Source organism: Sus scrofa, chromosome 14, assembly GCF_000003025.6.
Source record: "Sus scrofa isolate TJ Tabasco breed Duroc chromosome 14, Sscrofa11.1, whole genome shotgun sequence".
In the NCBI taxonomy this organism is placed as follows: Eukaryota; Metazoa; Chordata; class Mammalia; order Artiodactyla; family Suidae; genus Sus; species Sus scrofa.
In genome coordinates this window covers 42,974,756-42,998,313 of record NC_010456.5, presented here as the reverse complement: position 1 = coordinate 42,998,313, position 23,558 = coordinate 42,974,756, and the positions used below count along the sequence as shown (strand labels likewise).

Sequence of the window (23,558 nt, the reverse complement as noted above, 5' to 3'; positions counted from 1 at the left end):
TCTCAGCCTTCTGACACACCCTCTCTGATCCAGCCTCCCGAAAGACAGGCAAGCTTCCCAAAACACACATCTGCCTCCATCCCTCTCCCCCAGAGAACTGTCCACAGTGCCCCACTGCCCTGGAATAAACGTCAAACCCCTGGGAATGGCTGACCTGGCCCCTGCCAGCATCTCCAGCCAACACCCCATGCTCCCTCCTCCGTCCAGACCATCGAGGCCTTCCTATTCCCTCTACCAGGACATAATACCATCCTCTCCACACTGGCAAGCTCTCCAAGAAACGAAACCTCTGCCTCCATCCATCCCCAGGCCAGAAGGCACCAGCCCATCCTCCCATTCTCTCCTTCCAAACAATCGCCTCTTTTCACAAAGACTTTACCTGTTGAGGGTATGACTACTAGCCTCTTCTTTGACACAGTGTCTTGAAACATGTTGTTCGATGTTGAATGAATGAATGAATGAATGCACATTTAAAACACTCCTCTGAGACTCTTTTTCTGAGTTGGTCAGAAATGAATTATGATGATGCTGAGAGAGGAGAAAGGCTCAGGGCCAGACAAGTGGGCTGTTTCACTCTCCTGCCAAGGTCAGCCTGGAATAAAAGTCAGCCCCCAGGACCTCCAAGGAGGGGTGTGGCATTTCCAGGTTGAGGGCCGCACCCCCAACATCAAGGATCAGCATAGCTGCCTCACTGGAGTGCAAGGCAAGTTGATTGCTCATAGCTAGATTGCAAGCCGGGAGACAGATCCTATACTGCCCCGGGTCACACCATTTCTACACCACCTGCCACACAGTAGGTGCTCAATACACACAGTGATTGACTTAAGGTGCTGGCTCACGTGCCCAGACACTGTCCTGAATGAAACCCTGTACTTCCCTAGGGTAACTGCACTCTTGTCAAGCATGCAAATCCTTTAAAAAGGACTCCCCCTAAAACCACCAGGACGGCAGCTAGTGTCTGCACAACTACCCCTGGAGCGGTCCCAGGGATGAGACTCCAGCGTCTGGGGGTGAACACATGTTTGTCCAGGAGCTTCGATGGATTAGCAAAGGGAAAGCTGGGCCCAGGGAGAAGCCTTGTCCAACTGTCCTGGTTACTGATTAGCCAAGCCCTAGAGCTTCTCTCTGCAAGGGGGATCAGAGGGGCAATTATATTCCTTTGGAAGAAAGACCAAGTTAAATATCTCTCTAATCCTGCAGTTTAAAAAGACAGCAAGTTGGGTTTCTGCAGCCTTCCCTCAAATACCCTGGGGAATGGGGCAGGGGCTAAGACCTCCGCAAGGAGAAGCCACAGAAGGAGGACCCACTAATATTTACAGAGCCCTTACCTATTATATCTATTAATCCTGCCAGTCACCCAAAAGAAAGAGAAGGGTGACCCCCCACTCCATTTTGCCCAGAAGGGAGACCTGAGCTCAAAGAGGTTAAGTGTTTTGTCCAAGATCCAAAGAAGCTGAAAAGAAAAAGCACTTTCTTTGTGCAACAGGTACAGTCCATTCCCTTCCAAAAGGTAATGGCAGCTCCTAGCTAGAGAAAGTTCAGTCCCGCGGGCAGGAAGCCCTGGCCACCTAGGCGGCGCGCGAGGGCACACACCCCACTGCGGACCGACGGAGATCAGGGTTTCAGGGCGCGGCGCCCAACTCCGAGCCAAGGGTGTGCTAGGAGGGTGTGGAAAGGTCAGGCCCGGGTCGGGGGTCAAAGAGACGCTTCCGTTCCCTGGGGCCCTGCCTGTAGCCCCACTTGGCGCCACCAGCGGGGTGATGGCCACTCAAGCTGACTGGGGAGCGGAGGAGATGGAGCCTTAATCCCATCAGGGCACCTCTGCCCTGGGAAGCGCGCAGAGGGGAGCGCAGGCCCGCGGGCGGCGGGGGGGGGGTGCGTTTGGAGCCCCAGAGCCCTTGGGGCCCGGTGAGCTGCTCTCTCCACCCCCACTGCTGCCCGCTGGATCCCTTTACCCCGGGCTCGGCCTCGATCCATACCCCGCATCCCAGTGTCCACCTCCTGGGCCTCCAACCCTCACGGACGTCCAGAGCCTAGTAGTTCCAGGCTGGGTAGCCCGGATCTCCAGCGATCCTCCAGCCCCCCGCCACCAGATCTCCTCTAGGAATCACTCCTAAGGCTCGGACCAGTGAGGAGTGGGGTAAAGGAATCAACTAGCTCCCAGTTTCAAATCACCGTCCAGTCACCCCCAGGCTGGGGGTCGAATGGGGACTGCAGGCCACCGGCGCCAGATCACTCCTGGGATCGACTTCCAAGTCTTCAGCCAGGTGGCGCGGGATCCACTGGCTCCCCAGTGCGGGATCTTCTCGAGGGATCCACTCCCAAGTCTCGAGAGACAGATCTCCTGGCTACCAAATCGGGGCGCCCCCTCCTCGAAGACCCAGAGCCGGGGGAGATCCACCGGGTCCCCACCTCTTCCCCGGCTAACTTTGCCAACTTTTCTCCCGGGGCCTTAGCCAAGCCGAAACTTGGCGGCCATCGCCGGCCGCCTCCTCCCCAGCCCCTCTCAGGCCGGGGACCCGGGGCGGATGGCCAGCCCCCATCCACCGCCGCCGCCGCGCAACCTACCCTGGAGCCGCCGCCGCCTGCCCGCGCCGCGCCGCCACCTGCCCGGAGCCCGCGACACCTGCCCGCGCAGCCCGCGGCCCAGCGCAGCCTACCCTGCTGGGGGCGGGGCCTCGGCGGGGGAAGCGCCCCGTCACCATGGGAACCGCGGCCGGCGGCGCTTGCGCGGAGGGCCCCGGGGCGGAGCGCGGCCGGCGGGATCAGTCTCTCGGGCTGGTGCCTGGGTCGGGGGGCGGTCAGGCAGGTCAGAGGTCGCGAGTTTGCCCCGACACTTCTCCCAGAAGGGCTCCCGGATCCGGCCCCGTCGCGCTGGATTCAGAATGTTGTTCACGATCCCCATCCACCTTCCGGGGATCATTCCCCGGCTCTGGCCGGGGTTCCCCCCGCAAAGGACACCGACCTGCCGCGGAGTCTGCGCCCGCGAGAGCCTAATGCAGTTGGGGAACTTTAGAGGCGCTTGGTAAAGCCTCGCCTATTGAATTGCTTGGGCTGCTGTCGCTGACAGGGGAGCGAACGAGGTCTACATGTAGCTCTCGCGCTGCTCTGTGGCGAGCAGGGAATTGCACGCAAGGTCGGGGGACCTGGGATAGTTTGTTCACTCCGCTGGGGCGCCTACTGTATGCCATGACTGCTGCCATTGTGTTGAGGTGGATGTGAGGGGTGAGGTGTATAGAGACTTATTGGACAAGTTGAGAAAATCATAGGAAGTCTTTCCTGAACGACAAGATGTCTGTTTTGCTATCCTTTACTCATTTCATTCCATAGGTCTTTATTAAGCATCTACAGTATGCTTGACTCCAGGGACCCAGTGGTGAAGCAATTAGCAAAATCCAGGCTCTCAAGAGCTTACATACGTTTTAAACAATATTTCCACAAATAAGTTGAATTGTATTTGTTACTCGTGCTTCCTTCCTTAGGAAGGAATTGTATGGATACTGAATTACTGAAGAACCTAAACTCAAACATGCATTTACTGTCAGTCAGTCCTCAAAAAAGTCAAAGAGAGGGAGTTCCCGTTGTGGCGCAGTGGTTAACAAATCCGTCTAGGAACCATGAGGTTGCAGGTTCGATCCCTGGCCTTGCTCAGTGGGTTAAGGATCTAGCGTAGCGGTGAGTTGTGTAGGTCGCAGACGTGGCTCCGATCCAGTGTTGCTGTGGCTCTGGCGTAGGCCAGTGGCTACAGCTCAGGTTAGACCCCTAACCTGGGAACCTCCATATGCCGCAGGGAGGGCCCTAAAAAGACAAAAGACAAAAAAAAAAAAAAAAAGAGAGAGCACGCTGTGTGGCTTGAGGAGAATTAGCATGGAGTTCTCTTACCTCATTTTCAATTTGTGTGTTTGTGTGTGTGAGAAGCCACAGCTGCTATAGGAAATATATATCCATTGTATCTTTTAACCTACACTTTCGAAGTAAGGATCAGCACTCCATTATGTTACCAAGGAGCAGCCTGAGGCTCCCTAAGAGACTTTCCCATAGTGACAAAACCCAGAAATGGTGAGATAGAGGCCCCATGAAGTCTTACATCCTAGAATAATCTCCTGTATCATCTGAATGAATGAAGCCATCAATAGGACCCAACTCCGTGGCTTTTAAATACAACTATGACTCCCAGGATGGGATCTTCGAGGTAGGGGACAGAGAATGGTTGGGTTGAAAGCTGAAATGCCCCAAAATTCCACCTTTAAGCAGGGCTTTTACATTATGAGTATACTATATGAACAAAGGCAAATCACTGTTGACTCTCTGCTGCCCTCTCCAGAACTTCTGGAGACAGAGGCTCTTGTCTAGTTAGTTAACTCCTGATTCTCAGGCCTTGAGCAGGGCTTGACAATGGTAAGTGCTCAATAAATACTGCATTTAATAATTACCAGGTTAATGCATGAATGGCCAAGAACTGACAGGGTACCTTCTGCTGCCTCTCCTCCCTAACTTTATCGGAACTTACTGTCTCTCCTCAGCAAATTTCAGTTAACCAGAATGTATGGGCTGAGGGTTCTCTTGAATTATTATCCCTCTCACCTCCCCATCTGGCTCAGTCCTGCATCTTGGCATCTCTTCTCTATCCCACAACTTAAGCAGGGGGAAGGGAGAAAACTGTTCTTTTTCTGCCATTCCTCACAGGGGCCCCCAGTGCAGATGTGTCCCCAACCCTAGCCAGCCCACCCCCAACTCTGCACCACAAGAAATGCCCACCTCAGGCCCAGTGTCAGTTCTTCTACCCCCATCAAGCTTTTGGGGGTGGGGTGGTGGGGGGAAATAGCTCAGACATGCCAAACTACAACTCCCAGATTCCTCCTGGCCCCAGAAGGGGTAGGACTTCCTGGTTCAGCCCCACCTTAGCTGATTCTCCCTGCATTCCTGTGTCTTCCCGCCCAGGTGGGAGGCTGCCAGCCAGCACACAGCCAGAGAGGACACCCTGACTAAAGAGGTGTCAGGTTGTACATTGTTTTCAGAGCCAACACCCCACCCCCCACTCCCAGCCCTGGCTTTTCTTTTCCTGAGGTTAGAGGACAGTGCCACTCAGGGACTTTCTCAGAATCCCTTATCTGCCTTCGTCTGCCCCCTCTTCCAGGAAGGTTGTCCTGCTTTGGCATCTCTATTCTCAGACTCTGGCAGCTCTGTCCAATGGAACTTTCTGCAGTGATGGAGATGTTTTATATCTGCATTGTCCAACATTAGCCACAGATGACTACTGAGTGCTTGAAATTCAGTCAGTGTGAACAAAGAGCTGAATTTTTCAATTTTATAATTTTAAATCTAAACAACCACACAAGGCTACAGTTACCATATTGACCAGGAAAGCTCTAGAACTCAGGCCCTCCTTGGTAAGGACATATTCATGCATTTTCATTGGTATATATCCATCCATTTTGTTTCTTCTGCAATTTACCTGCTCCTTGAGGGTGAGAGCCAGTATGTTCTTTGAAATGTTTTGTCTCAACACCAGGCCTTTGCCCACACCATGCCCTTTGTCAGGAATGCTTTGCCCTGCACTTGCCCATCATCTTTAAGAACACATGTCCTTCGAGTTTTAGCTTTAACGTCAACTCCTCTGAGAAGCCAACCCTGACTACCATCCCTGACCCCCATGCCAAAGCCTCTGAGTCTTCCAGCCCCAACGAGGCACTAGTGACACTGTAGCATAATTGCCCAATTACTTCTCTTCTGTCTCACTTTCGAGACTCCGAGCTCCTTGGGAGCAGAGACTAGTATAATATCTGAATCACAGCTGACCCTCAATAAATATTCACAGAGTTCAATGTTGAATAAGTGTTTTCACATGGTTCAATCCGGTCCCTGGTTCACGATAATACTAATTAAAGTTATCCTTTATTGAGATAAGTACTTTGCCAGTGCTGTCTCAAACTTCACAACAACCCTCTAAGAGATGCTCTATTATCTCCTTTTACAGGTAAGGGATTTGAAGCTCAGAGAGGTTAAGTAAATCACTCAAGGTCACACAGCTAGGATTGCAGTCTGGGTTCCCTAGAAAGCAGAGGCTGAGGCAAGATTTAGGAGCTAATGCCATACTAGGATGTAATCCCAGCTCAGTAAGAGTGAAGGAAAAGCGACTGTGAGGCCGAGAAGGAGGGAGAGCAGATATAAGATGTTCCTTACTTCACAGACACAGCTCGGATCCCACGTTGCTGTGACTCTGGTGTAGGCCAGCGGCTACAGCTCCAATTAGACCCCTAGCCCGGGAACCTCCATATGCCATGGGAGCAGCCCTAGAAAAGGCAAAAAAAAAAAAAAAAAAAAAAAAGGATGTCCCTTACTGAGTTGGCCACAGTTTTCCAAGAAAATATGGCTAGAGTTCCATCACTCAAGGCATCTCCAGAGAAGCCACATGAAATATGCAGAGATGAAGCACAAGAACTTTATCTGCTGGCGGGTCCCGTCTCCTGTCTGCCATTAGTGACTGCTGGGCTCAACTGCTCATTCCTGGGCTGTGTTACCTACACTTCCGGGCAGCTGGGAAGGAAGCCAGTTCTAAACCCAGAGTACCACCTGAGTGTAGAAGTGGAAACATCAGAACCCTATCCCCAAGCCCCAGCCAAGGATCTGTCAGGTCAGTTTGGAGGACAACTGAGGGTACTGGGAGACCAAGCCAGGACTCTGGCCTCATCACTGCAGGCTAGGCTGGCCAAGTGGCTGCAGCAACTGACCCAGACTGCCTGCAAGGGGAGGCGAGGGGAAGCTGGATGGCGTCCTGTGTTGCTGGGTGGCTGGGAAGGACACAGCTAAGCACACCTGAGAAGGTGTATTAATCAAGCCTGATAGAGCTAGTCAACATCAAAACTGGGATTCAGATCCAGTTCACACTAACTCCAAAGCCCTTCCACAAATATTGATGGAAAGGGAAATAAATAAAGACAAGACTGAATGAGTGGGAAAAAATCCTGACAGTCATCTCTTCAAAACCCTGGTGTGTTCCAGACACTCATTTCACACTGGAGAGACTGAGGCCCAGTAAAGCAGGGATGCCCTGACCAAGGCCACACTGAGTGTAGGTGGCAGAGGTGGGACTTGAGCCTCCATCTCAGGCTTCAGTGGACTCTCCTACTTCTGAAAGCACCGACTGGTATGTCATATTTGTCAGGTCAGCATTTATAGCATCAGAGTGGAGCCTGTTGCTCTCACCCACCCAGGATCCATCCACCACCTTCTGCTAATAGTTTTCCTCCAAGAAACCACCCTGTCCCCCACCACTAGTCCATGTAGTTCTAGAATGAAGCGTATGACATGCCTATTCTAACCCCCAATCTCCAACCTTCAACCCCTAATCCTTGAGCTCAGGACCCAGGTCTGGCCAGTTTGAGGATCCTATTTCCTGGGCCACAATGATTGGTTTCACAGATGGGCATGTGACCCAAGTTTGTCCAATGAGAGTTAGTCATAGCAATTTGTAGCAACTGTGTGCAAAGAGGAGCTTTCTTTTTTCCCTGGGGTTGCTAAACCTGGAGGTACCAGAAACCAACACTGTGGGACAGAATCTGCCTAAGAGTAAACCCAATCCAGCAGAAAACAGCTGAGAGAGAGAACCATTGCTTGTTCACCTGGATCCAGATGTGCCTGAAGCTGTACCATAGAATTTGCAGTTATGTAAGCCAATACATTTCTTGTTTCCACTTGAGCCAGTTGGAGTTGCACGTTCATCACTCACAGCAAAAGACAAAACAAACACCTACTCTGTGCCAAGTTTTATGCTGACTGCTGTGGATAAAGATTTTTCAGATCCAGTGCCTACACTCTGGAATTTCACAGCCTGCAGGGCGGATATTCAGATCCCAGAGAAATATCCATCAACTAGAATCATGGAGGCAGAAAGTAGAGAGGACAGTGGCAAGAATTTCAACACCTGGTGTTTAATCATAGATCGTTTAATCCCTATTCATGCCTTTTCCTACCCAGGAAACACCATACCCTCACCCCCATCCTGATCTGGGGCTGGTTTTCTTTCTTTGCCCAGCTACCCAGCAGCCCCAGTGAAAGGCTGTTGATTTAAGAAACTGAGAAGGAAAACACACACACACACACACAGTCTTCTCAGAACAGCTTATCACACACCTGGGCTTTGTTCACCAGCCTGAATGTTTCCTTCAAACAAAAAGACACCTTTTACGAGGTCACAAACTTAACGTTCAAAGCCGGAGCCTGTGAAGAAATGGCCACGTTGGAGGGTCTTGACCTGGTGTGGTGAGTCTGGAAGGAAGGGGGATGTATGGTCAGGAGTGAGGGGAGAGGAAAGTATTGTCCAGGGGCCATAAAGGGCTTTAAGGGTCCATGAGTCGCTGAAATTATAATTGTGTGTGTGAGTGTGTGTGCACATGCAAGTAAGTCTGCATGAACGCATGCGTGCTTTTAAGTCATATTTTCAAAGGAATCCATCACCTCTAGAAGGTTAAGTCTCACTGGTCTAAGACATGGCCATGCTTCTGCAGATGGTGTTTTAGTCTATTCAGGCTGCTGTAACAAAGTGCCATAGACTAAATGGCTTATAAACAACAGAAATTTGTATCTTACAGTCTGGAGCCTGGGAATTCCAAGATCCGGTAGATTTGGTGTCTGATGAGATCCTGCTTCCTGGTATACGGGTGGCCATCTTCTTGCTGTGTCCTCACATGGTAGAAGGGGTGAGGGAGCTCTCTGGGGTCTCTCTTTTTCTTTCTTTCTTTTTTTTTTTTTTTTTTTGGCCAAGCCTGCAGCATATGGAAGTTCCCAGGCCAGGGATGGAACCTGTACCACAGCTGTAACCAGAGCCACAGCACGGACAACAGCTGGATCCTTAACCTACTATGTCACAAGGACACTCCTCTGAGGCCTCTTTTGTAAGGGCACTAATCCCATTCATGAGGGTTCTGCCTTCATGACCTCATCACCTCCCAAAGGCTCACTTCTTTTTTTTGTTGGGTTTTTTTTTTTTTGGTCTTTTTTTTTTTTGGTCTCTTTTTTTTTTTTTTGCCTTGTCTAGGGCCACACCCATGGCATATGGAGGTTCCCAGGATAGGGATCCAATCGGAGCTGTAGCCACTGGCCTACACCACATCTACATCAACACGGGATCCGAGCCGAGTCTGCAACCCACACCACAGCTCACAGCAACGCCAGATCCTTAACCCACTGAGCAAGGCCAGGGATCGAACCTGCAACCTCATGTTTCCTAGTCGGATTCGTTAACCACTGAGCCAGGACGGGACTTCCAAGGCTCACTACTTAATAACATCATCTTGAAGGTTACAATTTCAGCATATGAATTTCGGGGGCGGGGTGTGTGTGTGTACAAACACTCAATTCATTGCATTAGGGAAACAGAGGTGTGAAGCCATTACGTTGCACTATATTTGATCCAGTTTATACAGCCAACTTATAAAAAAGCTGGAAAAGCACCAGAAACCGGGCTTACCTGGCCGTGCAGCTAGGAGAACGAGACAAGGTATGTGGTTCAAAGTCCTCTCCCAAATTTGACTTGCCTATCTTCAGATCTCAGCCTGGACGTCCCCTGGCCCCCAGGTGACCTGATCAGGTGCCCCTTCTCTGTTCCTGCCCGGAACATGCCCCTGGGCTCTCTCTTGCTATGAAGCTGTGTCTGTTTGCATCTGTTGATTGATGGATGGGCGAAATGCACATCTCAGACTTAGCTTAGGCTACACTGCCCTCATATCTCCGCCTCTCCTAACAAACCACCCCTCCCACAGCTTCCCCATCTCAGTAATGCAGCTCCCTCAACCCAGGTGCCAAAAGCCCTTGCCTCCTCGTGCTCCCTCGAACTCCAAGTCTAATCAATTCCACTCCAAGCAAATTCCACTGGCTTGACCTACCTTTGACCTTCAGCATGGATCCAGAATCCAACCACTCCTTGCACCTGCCCCCGCCTCCCCCCTCCTCCCTGACAGAGCCACTAATGTCTCTCACCTGACTGGAATTGCCTCTTGATTGTTTCTCCTTTGCCCTCCTTTCTGCCCACCCTCCACTCAGCATCCAGAGCAATCTTTTTAAAACACTGAGACAGGTCATAATACATCTCTGCTTGACACCATCCACAGACTCTCATCTCACTTAGAAATTAAAAGCCAAAGATATAGCTATCATTACCTACACAGCCCACCAGTCTCCCCACCTCCTCATTCCTTCCAGTCCCTGGGGCCTCTGCACTTCCTCCAACATGCCAGGCACACACTCACCACAGGTCCTTTGCACCTGCTTCTCCTGCTGCCTGGACTATTCCTTCTCCACAAATCCACTTGGCTTCCTTCCTCAGCTCTTGCTCAAAGGGTTTCCATGACCATTCCACAATCACTTGCCACCTCCCTTTCTGGCTTCATTTTTTTCTAAGGCACTTATTAACATCTGGCATCTTACATATTGAGTTATTTCCTTATTGTCTCTCTTTCTCTCACTAGAGTGTAAACTCCAGGAGGACAGTGGTTTTGTCTGTCTTCCTCACCACTTCTAGCACCTAGAAGAGATCCTGGAACAAGGTAGATACTCAATAAATATTTATTGAATGGATGGATGGATCTATCCCATTTGTCTGTCTCCCCCACAAAACCCCAAGCTCTTTAAGGCAGGGACCATGTTCCCTTCACCATTGTATCCGTGAAGATCACACACATAGTGCTGGGCACATAAAAGTTGAATGAATGAATGATCAACCCCTCAGCTGACAGATGTGGACATGGACTCCAAGATAAGAAAGGGACTTGGATGTGGGGATATACCAAGGCAACTAGGGGCCACTTCTAATCTCCCAAACCCCAGTTCCCCATCTGCCATGCTGGACTGTGGCTTCCCTGTGGCCATCTGTGCCTCATAGCTGGAGCAGGTAGGAGGTTGACCAAACTCTAACCCTGGGTGGCCCCAGAAAACTAGTGGGGTATTTGACTTTTAAACTAATTCCTTAATGTGACTTTAGGGTGGAGACTCAGGAGACCAATTTCCTGAGTCTGAATCCCTGGTCCACCACTCACTACCTGAGGCTTCTCTGTGTCACCTGTAAAATGGGAATTACCTATCCTACCATCAAGTGGCCATGAGGCTTAAACTGAATGAGGCGCTGAGTTTAGAATGGGGTGTGGTGAGTGCTCCAGAATTGTGAGCTGCAGTGAACAGCTAAGTGCTGAGAAGCAGGAGAAAATATTCAACCCTTTTCAAGTTCCCCTTAGGTGAATTCCAGCTAATTGGAGCCTTGGCCGGATGTGGTTTCGGGTTATAATGCCTCATTTAAGTTTCTGGGCACCTGGACGGTCGGCGTGGTTTTCCCAGGTGACACTGAGCACGTTATCTGGAAAACAAAACTCCTTTCAAGGTCAGAAACGCCCGGAGAGGCACCGGGGTAGTCAGAGAGAGGCAAAATCACTGGCCGCTGTCAGCTCTGGGCTCCCTAGCTTCCTGGCTGGAATTACACCCCTGGGGATCCTGCCAACCCCCAAGTTGAGGCTGATTTTAGTGTAGGAAAAAAATCCATCCTCCTTCACTGAAGGGACTGCACCTTATTTGCTGGCTAGCTGCCATGAGGTTTTTCTAATCCGGGGAATAAAATGTCTGTTCCACCTAACCCTGACCTACTTGCCTACACTTAGCTCAGCCCCTCCCCCTGCAACACACCTGCATTCGACCCCCTAGAACCTTTGAAACAACCCCATACCCCATTTCCAGAGAGGTGAGGTGACCTCCCCAAGGTCACACCACTGGGAAGGGGGGGGTTGGACATCACCCTGCTCAGTGATTGAACCCAATACCACCTGCCCCACTGGGATTTCGAATCTGCTTTTACAGACAGAGAAACTGAGGCCAGAGCAGTGGGGCGACTTGCCCCAGCTCACACAGCTGGAAAATGATAGAGGGAGTGGGTAGCCTCCAAGCCCAGGACTCTGGGCACGTTTAAAGTACTGGCTGGGCTTAGAGTCCCAAAGTGAAACCCAAGGTTGAAAAGCACCAGGCCTGGAAAGTCTGTGTGTGGGTGCACTTGGCCAGCTCAGCTGCTTTTGACCCTGGGTGCCCTTGGGCTGGCTCAGCCCTTCTGGGCCTCCCTTCTGACCATAAATGACAACCGTGGCTCTTAGCAAGCCACCTTCCTGCCTCAGCCTCCTTATCCGACCTCCATTATGATTTTGGTCAGTCTGGACTGGAAATCAACTCGCTTTTTCACTAAAATAAATTTTAATTTGAAATGGATAACCAGTATCAGGCCAAAAAAATCGAATGAAACCACCACAACAAATAAAGCAAAATCCAACCACATCCTCCAAATCTCACTGGATTCTGTTGCCTGTTCAAGGCTCCCCATCTTTTTAAAAGTGGAGATTGACAGGTGCTCGGAATCATGACCTATTAGCTCCAAGAGAGACATTCTCCTTGATGTGAAGAGAAGGACTGAAAGAGGATTGAAAACTAACTCCTGGAATTCTATTGTTGACTTTTAAAGCTGGGTCCAAGCGTTACCTGAATATCTGCCAAGGACCACATGAGGCACCATGTAAAACAATATATGAAAAAATGCCATTTACATTCATGAAAAATACAGACCTACTGAACAATATAGACTTTGTGAAAATACCTCCAAACAAAAAGACATACATTAAATAATTAAAATGGTCAGAGATTGGGAGGAGTTAGTTTACAAGCAGGGTGGTTGCTAAAAACTCAGCATCCTTGTGTGATTTAGAAAAAGGTGCCCCCTCTGGGTAGAAGCAGACCTTTTGGAGAGTGCAAGGCTTGATGGACCTGAAACAAATACAACATTTTAAGTCAACTATACTCAAGTACATTGAAAAAAAAAAAAAAAAGATTTGACGAGCAGAGCAAATTAATGAACAAATGAATGAATGAATGAATGAAACATGGGAGAAGACTTGCATGAAACAGTAATGATCATGTCCTGCGAGGACCGGTTGTGTTCAAAGGTCTGTTTAAGCACTAGCACTTTTTTTGTTTTCTCTTTTTAGGGCCGCATATGTGGCATAGGAAGTTCCCAGGCTAGGGGAAGAATCGGAGCTCTAGCTGCCGGCCTACACCACAGCTACAGTGGTGGGATCTGAGCGGTGTCTGTGACCTACACTGCATCTTTCAGCAATGCTGAATCCTTAACCCACTGAGTGAGGCCAGGGATCGAACCTGCGTCCTCATGGATACTAGTTGGATTCATTGTTACTCTGCCACAACAGGACCTCCTAATCACTAACATTTATTCTAAGATTTGGGGTTTCCATTTCCAGAACTTGTTAGGGCAAAGCCCCACCAGCCCACCCCAGTTATTAACACCTCCCCTTGCATCCCAGGCCAAAGGGAGGCTGATGACCTGGGATCTGAAGACCAGATCCCCAGCTGACGGGGGGGGGGGGGGGGGGGGAGACACTTCACCACCCCCTGTTTCTCTCCTTCTGCTAATCTTGTCCATTGACCCCCTAGGTCACTGACACTCCCTGATGGTGGGCAGTGTGTGGGCAGCTCTGGGGCTTTCCCTCACCTGCATCTCAGCCCTCAGCCTCATCTCCCCTGCCTGGTTCCAGACCACCACCTTCTCCTTCGGTGTCTTCACCTACTGCTCCTGGTCTCAGGGTGACCGCTGGAACCAGAGCTGTGGGACCTTCAGGTCTCTGGATAATATTCCTGACTTTGCCTGGAAGGTGAGATGTGGGCTCATCAATTCATTGGGATCTCAAGGGGCACTCTTAAACCCATTCGAGCAAAAAAAAAATTGCCAATTTCTGCCCACTTCCCTTCCAGCCTTTGACTCTGTAGATGTGGGGTGGGGTCTCGTTATCTTCCTTTTAGCAAACACCCAGTGTGATGCTGAAGGCAGCTGCCAGCTGGTGCAGTGCCTTTGCACAAATTAGGAAAAGAATGCCTTCAGGACACTACACTGCCATCTGCTGGAAATTTACAGTAGTCAGCATTTCAGAGATGACTCCCAAAGCCATCTCCTAAGAGTTGTGCAGTGCACAACCTGTACACACCCACCTGGTTACCCTCGAAGCACTGCTAGGTTTGAAAATCACAGCTAAGGTGTCAAAAGTCTCTGTTTTGATGCAAACTGCCAAATTCAACAATGCAGACAATGGGTTGGGACTCCCAATTCAACAGCTCTAGGGAAGATTACACTGCCTTCAAAACTCTTGGTAAGCCTGCTATATAGCAGGTACTGAATAAAGGGAAGGGTTGTTTTAGATAGAGATCTTTTTTTTTTCTTTTCTTTAGGGATGCACCCTTGGCATATGGAAGTTCCCAGGCTAGGGGTTGAATTGAAGCTACAGCTGCTGGCCTACACAGCCACCACAGCAATGGGGGATCTGAGCCAAGTCTGCGACCTACACCACAGCTCACGGTGATGCCAGATCCCCAACCCACTGAGCGAAGCCAGGGATCAAACCTGCATCCTCATGGATCCTAGTCAGGTTTGCTAATGGCTGAGCCACAAAGGGAACTCCCAATGTTAATTCTGACTTTATCACTTAAATAGCTTATGTGCCATGGACAATGACTCCAACCTCTTATACCTCTGTTTGTTTATAGGATAAAAATAGCATAGACCTTGTGGTTTTTTTTTTTTTTGTCTTTTTGCCATTTCTTGGGCCACTCCCACGGCATATGGAGTTTCCCAGGCTAGGGGTCTAATCAGAGCTATAGCTGCCAGCCTATGCCAGAGCCACAGCAACGTGGGATCTGAGCTGCATCTGCAACCTACACCACAGCTCACGGCAACGCCGGATCGTTAACCCACTGAGCAAGGGCAGGGATCGAACCCGAAACTTCATGGTTCCTAGTCGGATTCGTTAACCACTGCGCCACGATGGGAACTCCCGTTGTGGGGTTTTGAAGACTCAGTGGCTGATCAGTAAGCAGAGAGAGTACACACTGTCCCCATCCTAGTCAACACCCTCCTGCCCTTCTCTTCCTGGCAGGTGTCAGCTGCGATGCTCCTTGGAGGCTGGCTCCTACTGGCCTTCAATGCAATTCTCCTCCTGTCCTGGGCCCTGGCCCCAAAGAGACTGTGCCCAAGGAGGGGCAGTGGCCCAATGCTGGGGGTGCAAGCAGCAGCAGGTAAAGCCTCTGTCACACAGTATGTGTTCCAGACATGTGTGTGGAATGAGTGAATGGATGGATGAACGAGCCTGTAACCAGAGTCTTGCCTCTTGGGTGAATCTCAGAGATAAATCCTAGGATTGTAAACTATTCCTGGGTTTTATCAAGCCAGAAATTGGGGGGTAGGAAATGGCATCCTTAACATCAGCCTCTCCTACCTTTGGCCGGACCCAGTCCTAATGGTCTGTTCTCCTTTGTTTCTCTCCCATTCATCCACTTTGCATCATTTTTACCAGGACCACCATATATAGTTGGGCAGGTTGTGCACTGCACAAGGGTGTCCTGGTGAGGACTGAGAGCTGCTGAAATCTAGCCTATGTTCCACTTGCTGTGAAACTGCAGGGCTACATCTATGCAGAAGGGTTTTTATTTTTTTTATTTTTTATTTATTTATTTTTTCTCTCTCTGATTCATGCATGGGCTTTGGATGGTCTAGCTCAGGTCTTAATTGTAACCCTCATCCAAATAATTCTTCACTATCTCTCATCTGGATTAGAGGTGACCACCTCATGCATTTCCCTGCTGCCACACTTGCCCTCTAGAGTCTGTTTGCCAGCCCCTGGCCAAGTGGGTCTTGCTAAAGCTGAAATCAGATCCCACCACTCAGACTGGCTTATCCACATGCCAATGACTTATCAATGAGCATCCGATGATGAAGCCCTCCCTCCCTCAGACCTGATTTCTTGCCCACTCTGCCAGGCTCAGTATGCTCTGGCCATACTGGCTCACTTTCTGTTGCCCATATACACCAAGCTTGTTCCCTCTGCCTGGACTTCTCTCTCCTCAGATCTTCAAGTCTTGCTCCGCCCACTTCATTAAGGGCTCTGCTCAAACATCACTGCCTCAGTGACAGCCATTCATGACCTCGAGTTAAGGGAGATTCCCTCACCTTAAAGTCTCCTTCCTCCTACTTTTCTTTCTGTTTTTCATGGCACTTACCTGAAATATCTTGTATGTCTACTTGATTATTGTGCATCTCTCTCCACTAGAATGTCAGCTTCATAAGGGCAAAGACATCTGCTTTGATAGCACCAGCACGTAACACAGTGCTTCACACACAATAGATGTTCACCAATTTGTTGCATAATGTGGAGATACAGTCCTTGTCTTTGGTTTGCAGTAGCTGGTGGAAGTGGGGTGTGTTAGGCAGTTATAACTCAATGGATCTTTGGCATAATAGGTTGAGCACAGGATGCAAGAAAAAATCTACAAGAGGTACCTGGTAAGTGGTGGAGGGAGTTAAGGAAGGCTTCCTGGAGGAAGCATTACTGAGATGAATCTGGAAGGATGAGTGGGAGTTAGCCAAATGTAGAGGGCATTTCAGGTAATGGCACACCAGGGGCAAAGGCATGTAGGCAAGACCAAGGCACTTGCAGGGAACTTCAAGTGGACAAAAGTGGCTGAAGCGGGGAGGATGTCACATGATTCTCCTGCACTGGGAGTGCCTTCAAGGTGAGGAGGTGTCTGGTTCATTTTCTTAGTATCATTAGTGTCTTCTACAGAGCCCCTAACAGTTTTGATGAATGAATGCATGGATGGTTGGGTGAGCTGATGAATGGATGGAGTGGGGGTGGTAAGCAGGTGGATGAACTGATGGATGGATCAATAGATATTTTAGGATAGATGGATGAATGGATGGATGGAGGGATGGGAAAATGGCTAGATTGGAATGTGGATGGTTGGATAGCTGGCTGGCTGGATATATGTGTGAGTGGCTAAGGGGCAGTTGAATAGATGGATGAGATGAATGGATAAGAAGATTCAAGAATGAAGAGAATGAGTGGATTAGAATGTAGTTGAATGAGGAGTTCATGTGGTGGCTCAGCAGAAATGAATCTGACTAGCATCCATGAGGACGCAGTTTCGATCCCTGGCCTCGCTCAGTTGCAGTGAGCTATGGTGTAGGTCGCGGACACTGCTTGGATCTGGCATTGCTGTGCCTGTGGCATAGGCCAGTGGCTATAGCTCTAATTCGACCCCTAGCCTGGGAACCTCCATAAGCTGCAGGTGCAGCCCTAAAGAGACCAAAAAAGAAAAAAAAAAGTATATGGATGAGTGGACAGGTGAGTAGATTGACAGTTGGGTGGAAGGCTAGGTAAGTGACAGGTGGATAAAAGGATAGATGAGCCAGTAAGTAAGTGGATGGATGGATGGAAGAATGGGAGGGTAGGTGAGTGAATCCTGGGATAGAAGGTTAGCCCAGAGCCCCTTGACCGATACTAGTTTTCCTTCCTTCTGTCTCTAGCCATTGCCACCATTGTGGGCCTGCTGGTTTTCCCCATCAGCTTGGCCTCCCCATTCGCCAAGGAAGCCTGCTTAGTCTCCTCCATGTACTGCAGTGGTCAATGCCAGCTGGGCTGGGGCTACGTGACTGCCATCCTCAACGCAGTCCTGGCTAGCCTCCTGCCCATGATCAAGTGGCCCCACGTGACTGAGGTCCAGCAAAGGACCATCCTCTTTTCCAGTGACACTCAGAGCATCATTCTTATGCCAGAAATGAGCAAATAAAAATATCCCAGAAGAAAAAGAGCTCAAGTTGTATGAAATCACCAAGCAGCCAGGCTCAAATCCCACCTCAGCTGCTTCCTTACTGTGTGACATCAGGCAAATCCCTTCACTTTCTCTGGACCTCAGTGTAAATTTCCTTAAAATGGGAGGTGGAATAATGCCTACCTCGTAGGGTTGTTATGAGAATTAACTTGAGACACTGTAAGTATTATATGGATGTAGTGCAGCACAATGTTAAGCATAGTATTTAATAAACTTTAGTTATTACTATTGTAATCCCTACCTCACTGGCCTGTGGTGAGAATATATCTATTTATGAAAAGTGCCTGGGGGCAATTCTGAGCCCATGGTCTCCACTCAAATACTACATCTCTTTCTCTCTCTCTCTTTTTTGTTTTTAGGGCTGAATCCAGAGCATATGGACGTTTCCAGGCTAGGGGTCAAATTGGAGCTGTAGCCACTGGCCTATGCCACAGCCACACCAGATCTAAGCCACGTCTGCAACCTACACCACAGCTCACGGCAACACTGGATCCTTAACCCACTGAGTGAGGCCAGGGATCGAACCTGCATCCTCACAGACGCTAGTCAGATTCGTTTCCACTGAGCCACGATGGGAACTCCTCAAATACTACATTTTTAATGGGTACGTGCATATTTTCTCTCTCTCTTCCCTCCCTTTTTATAACTCCTCCTCTTGGAGAGTGTGAAAATTACTCATTTTGTAGTCAAACATTCAGTGAGTGCCCCTTACAGATGAGAGCTGGTCCAGTGCTATGCTGAGGATGGCAGTACAGGCGTTCAGGACCTGTCTCACTCCTCCATGAAAATAATCCCACTGATGAGGAAATTTCTCTGTTATTTGGGGCACATGAGGCCCCTCACGATCCAGTCCCAATATCTCTCTTCAGCTTTTTTCTTGTCACCCACCCAACCCCGCATCTCTCTCTCCAGCCATGCTGAATCCTGAGCCTACAGTAGGGCTCTTCACAGCTCCATCCCTTTGCATGCATCACTCTCTGCCAGGGATGTTGGAGTCAGTCTGTTGCTTTTGCCTGTCACAACCCATTGCCCTTGTTTGGAAGCAGTGCCCCAATCTTCTCTTGGAAAATGACCCTTTACAACTCTCTGACCACCTGAAACCATGTACCAGACCCCAAATCTTTGTGTTTTGAAGTAAAAGGTCTTTCCTGTAGCCTCCCAGGTCTCCCCTCAGTCTCAGAAGGCTGACTCAAGAGTTAATGATTAGGAAATATGTTACAGCTAAAAACTAGTTAATACAGTCTGCATGATGTTATGTTCTGCCTTGGCCCGTGAACTTATTACTAATATTTACTTCCTAGTTAGAGTTATATTGCACCTAGTCTCTGGTTTTTCACAAATGATCTCTTCCTTGCTTAACTGCTTTCTTTTATGAATGGTAACTTTCTAGTTAAGAGTTATATTGCGCCTAGTGTTTTCTTTTGCAACTGAAACACTCCCTAACACCCCTTCCCTGTAAGTAATTCATTCCAGAGAGAAGGTCAAGGAATGATAACTCCAAAGACAACCAGAAACCATCACTGGACTGACTAACACTGGCCTTGACAATTCTGAAATGATCTATGGATTAAAAATAGCACAGACACCTCAATCAATAACTCTGTCTTCTGAGCTAAACCTATAAAACCCTTTGCTACTGCCTCTCAGGATAGGACATAGTTTTGAGACATTAGCCTGCTGTGTCCTCCTTTGCCTGGCAAAAACAATAAAACTGTTCATTCTCTTCCTCAAAATTCTGTCTCCAAGATTTAATTGGTGCTGGTGTACAAAGGCCACATTTTTGACTACACACCCCAGGCTGGACAAATGAGTCCATCTAGCCAATCAAGCCTGGTCAGAATGATTGGTTCAGAGATGGGCATGGGACCTGTAGGAGCCACCATGGAGGAGAGTGGAACTATGAGCTGGACAAAGATGGAGCTCTAAGGACTTCATTTGAATACCTAGATCCAGCCATGCCTGCTCCCCTACCTGCAGGAGACATGGTCACAGACAGCTCCAGGCTGCATCCCTCTAGCTGGGCTGCTGCTGAAGAAAGACTGAACCTCTTTCTTCCCAGAGAAGGAATCTGATTGGCCAGAATGGGGTCATGTGCCCTGGGGACAAGGGGCATGTCAAGAATCTTGCTAAACAGCATGGTTAGGTTATAATGTAGGAGATACAGTTCCCCAGAAGATGGGAGAAGTTGCTTATCCTAGAATGGAGCAAGGATGCAGGACAAGCAAAAACATGCCCAACTCTTTCTTTAAGGGATGCTTTACTGTCCCTGTTTCACAAAAGTGAAAACTGAAGCTCAGAGAGAGCTTGCCCAAGGTCACACAGCTGGTCAGTGGCAGAGCTGGGATTTGAATCCAGGTCTGTAAGACTCTGTGATGGAGGTAAAATAACCCCTGGATCTGCTGTCTCTGTCTTGATTCGGCTCCTCAAACTCTGATGGCTTTAGATGTTCAACTAAGAATATCTGTAAACAATGATACTGTATTATTAGAGTGGTTCTATTATTTTGAAAACACAGAGACCGCAGAGAATGCAGCTTGCATTCACCTTTCAGAAAAAAAAAAACAATAAGGACAATTTGACAGCTTTTTAAAAAAGTAACAGAATAAAGCAATAGAAAACCTAGGAAGCCTCCACATAGTGTCCAAATGACATGACACCACTATGTTTCTAGTGTCATCTGGAGTGCTTTGATATAAGTCAGGATCATGTGGGAAGATTCCAGGAGCCCCAAGAAGCATCCCTGTGCAAAAGTAGCAAGTTACGCCACCAAGAAGAAGCCCAAACAGCCTCAGGTCACCCACCTGCGTCTGGGATGAGCCGCCTTCTCCGTAATAACCTTATAATAGCCCCCAAGTTCCTTAATTTTCTCCTTCGCCAGTTTTAGCAATGCCAAAGGGAGCAATTCTCCAGCCTACGAAGCAGAAGCACTTAGAGAGACTCTGTATCTGACAAGAGACAGAAGGACCTCTGTCTTATTTTCTCTTCATCATCACAAGAGGTATTCTTTGTTTGCAAGGAGCCCCGCACATACCAAGGCTGGAAATCACTGTGCTCACAGGTCTGAATAAAGAAAGCCAGGAAGATGCTGGAGGATCCAGGCGTAACACCCTGATGTAATGGAAAGTCCCCAGGGAAAGGCACGGTTCTGTGGGTCATCTGCATTCTGCTGGGGTTGCCTTAGCAACGACTGGCAAGGAGGCACTTCCAAAAGGATCAAACTGTGCTCCCTCTAGAGTCTATGCCTGTCCTAGGCTCAAGCTCTCAATGTGCCCAGTGGCTTAAAAGCTAACAACACAGGGACCCCAGAACCCTTTCTGGACTCTGCAGAACCTGATGCAAACTGCCAATTCAGTGCGGGTTTTGCCCCTGCTGGGAAATGATGGCCTCACATGCCTCACTCCAAGCTGTGTCACAGCCCAAGAGGGCTCAGAGCTCGCCTCTTTCCTACTTAGCCTCCAGGAGCCCTATTCGCTCAGGTTTCAAAGACCCACTTGAGAACCTCAGCAAGAGCAGTCGATGGGAACTCAGAAACTGAGGGCTCAACCAGGAAACCATCCCCAATGATGCTAGGGGCAAAGAGTCCAAGTGAATGGGGGGCCAGAATGGAATTCAGACCCTAAGGAGGCATTATTATCCCCAGTTCACAGAAATGAAAACCAAGACTCAGAGAGGTAAAGTCATTGACCCAAGGCCACGCAGCCAAGAAGCAGCAGATTTGGGAGCCTTGCTCCCCAAATATGTGAACAAAGAGAGAAAATATGATTTCAGCTGGTGCAGTGAGAAAGTCATTGCCATTTCAACGCTCCTTTAAGTCCTCCAAGAAGAAAGGCTCATCTGCTCTAACATGTTTTTAACTTCTCAGACCCTTACCACATCTCTCTCTCTCTCTTTTTTTTTTTTTTGGCCACCCTCATGGCATGTAGCAGTTCCTAGGCCAAGCATTGAACCTGAGCCACAGCAGTGACAATGCTGGATCCTTAACCTAGTGACCCACCAGGGAACCCCCTAAACCTCCTCTTAGCAGCAAGAAAGCAGGCTTAGGAAAGCCTTTAGGGAGAAATAGTATTTTGGGGAGTTTCAGTGTGGCACAATGGGATGGGTGGCATCTTGGGAGGCCTGCGCAGTGGTTTAAGGATTCGGTATTGCTGCAGTTGTGGTTTAGGTTGCGACTGTGGCTGGATATGATCCCTGGCCCAGAAATTTCAGGTGCCTTGGGGCCACCAAAAAGAAAATAGTATTTTGATAAAATAATATTTTTACAACTCTCTTCTGTTTATGCAAATGATCCTGGCTTACCATACATTTGAAGTTTAAAAAGTGAGTTGATATAAGTAAAACTTGTAAAGACATAATAGTACAAGGGGTGCTCAGATATGGTCCAAATCATAAAGGTTGTGCAGGTGACTAGAGTTTGGGAGATGCTGTTATAAAACTTGGGGGGAAGATTCATTGATTGATGGGCCTAATGTCTCTCAAACTAGATTATCTGTTGGAAAGAAATCTAAATCACTTCCTCCCACTGCCCTTGACTACACCCTCACCTCTCTTAGCCCCTGGGATGCTGCACCTCAGACCTGGGAGAGAAGGAAGGAAGAGGAAGAGAGGAAATGAAACGGGATGGCATACATGGTTGCCGGCTGTTCTGAAATGGAGTGGCCGGGCTTCCCCAACTCTCTGCATGAGAAGTGCTTCTTAATTGTCCCACAGCCTCTCCTACAAACCAAATGGAAATCTGGAGGTGAAAAGAAAACAGAGCATGGTTTAGAAGAGAGATGATAGTGCAGCCAGAGGGTCCTTACACAGCAGTGCTCTTCTGATGGGGACAGCATCACTCAGGCAGAACATGTGGACAGACAGTGTCCAAGTGCTTGCGGCTACAAGGAAAGGAGACGGGAGGAGGAGAGAGGAAGGAGAGGAGAGGAATAGGAGGAGTGGGAGAAGGATAAGATGAAGTGGAAGAAAGGAGGGAGGAGGAGAAAGAGGATGAAGAAAAGGTGGGAAGAGGAGTCCATAGTTAACACTGTGCATGCCACACACACAGCAACAAAGACCCCTTTCCCATCCCTGAGTTGAGTCATAAAACGTGCCTAGTGGCCCAAGACTCATCTTCTCACATCTTTGCAAAGTGCAAATGTGTGTGTTTAGGAAAGATTTTACAAAAGCAAAAATATTCTCTTAGGATTTTTTCCCCCAAAAAACATATTGTCCATTACTATAAATCAATAGCGCATGGAATTGCACATTTGGACACACATAACAGGTGCGCTGGCGGTACCCAGGCCTGGCAGGGCCAGGCAGCTGCAAGAATAGTGGGGCCCTCTGGGAGGAGAGCCACATGACCAAGCTATGGCTGGAGTTGGAGAAATGAGATTGATGGCTTCGAAAAATGGCTGGAACATTGGGACCAGTTCTTTGCTTTCAGAAGCTTCCTGCAGGAAGAAGACAATTTTCCTACTACAACAGCCCTGTGTGGGCTGGCGAAAGACAGGACCCTACCTGCCGGATGCTGTGTGGCTTTAGACTTACCTCTGCTTGTAATCTGGCAAAAAAGTGCTGACCGAGCCCATCCAGGTCACCAATGCCACTTGAAACTCCCACAGAAGCATCACAAGCTAAATAAACGGCTGTTTTGAGCCACTAAGATTTGAGGTGGTTTGTTATGAAGCATTACGTGTGGTAACAGCTGACTTATACAGAGGATGAGACATGATTTACAGCCTTGAGTTTTCATGAGAATCTGTCCCTCTCTGGGTCTGGGTCACTGGGGTGGGTGGGGGATGGGGTGCGAGGACATAATCTTCAGAAGCAAACATTTTTTTCTTTCAGATAAAAAACCCCCAAATGCCACAGAAGCAAGAAAA

General features: G+C 48.9%; 2 protein-coding genes across 3 annotated transcripts in view; one reads left to right on the top strand and one right to left on the bottom strand.

Moving 5' to 3' along the window:
• The window catches only part of KIAA1671 (KIAA1671 ortholog), a 202,217-nt gene extending 191,450 nt beyond the window's left edge, over nucleotides 1-10,767 (bottom strand). The window contains 1 exon segment of the mRNA XM_021073316.1: nucleotides 9,470-10,767. The gene's annotated coding sequence lies outside the window, so the exon portion shown is untranslated.
• TMEM211 (transmembrane protein 211) lies at nucleotides 10,420-18,137 on the top strand. 2 transcript variants are annotated; one of them, XM_021073317.1, is made up of 4 exons: nucleotides 10,420-10,544; nucleotides 13,474-13,691; nucleotides 14,967-15,105; nucleotides 17,393-18,137. In XM_021073317.1, the coding sequence occupies exons 2-4, from the start codon at nucleotides 13,491-13,493 to the stop codon at nucleotides 17,653-17,655; spliced, it is 603 nt and encodes a 200-aa protein (XP_020928976.1). In that variant the 5' UTR covers nucleotides 10,420-10,544; nucleotides 13,474-13,490; the 3' UTR covers nucleotides 17,656-18,137. The 2 variants fall into 2 exon arrangements, with proteins under 2 accessions (XP_020928976.1, XP_003132984.4); XM_003132936.6 differs by lacking the exon at nucleotides 10,420-10,544 and having other exon boundaries at nucleotides 13,408-13,691.

What these genes read in the sequence shown, in the direction of transcription:
- TMEM211 (XM_021073317.1), top strand. Translation starts at nt 13,491, where the DNA reads ATGGTGGGCAGTGTGTGGGCAGCTCTGGGGCTTTCCCTCACCTGCATC. An exon ending in TTCCTGACTTTGCCTGGAAG is followed by an intron (nt 13,692 to 14,966) that starts GTGAGATGTGGG and finishes TCTTCCTGGCAG; the next exon opens with GTGTCAGCTGCGATGCTCCT. An exon ending in GGGGGTGCAAGCAGCAGCAG is followed by an intron (nt 15,106 to 17,392) that starts GTAAAGCCTCTG and finishes TTCTGTCTCTAG; the next exon opens with CCATTGCCACCATTGTGGGC.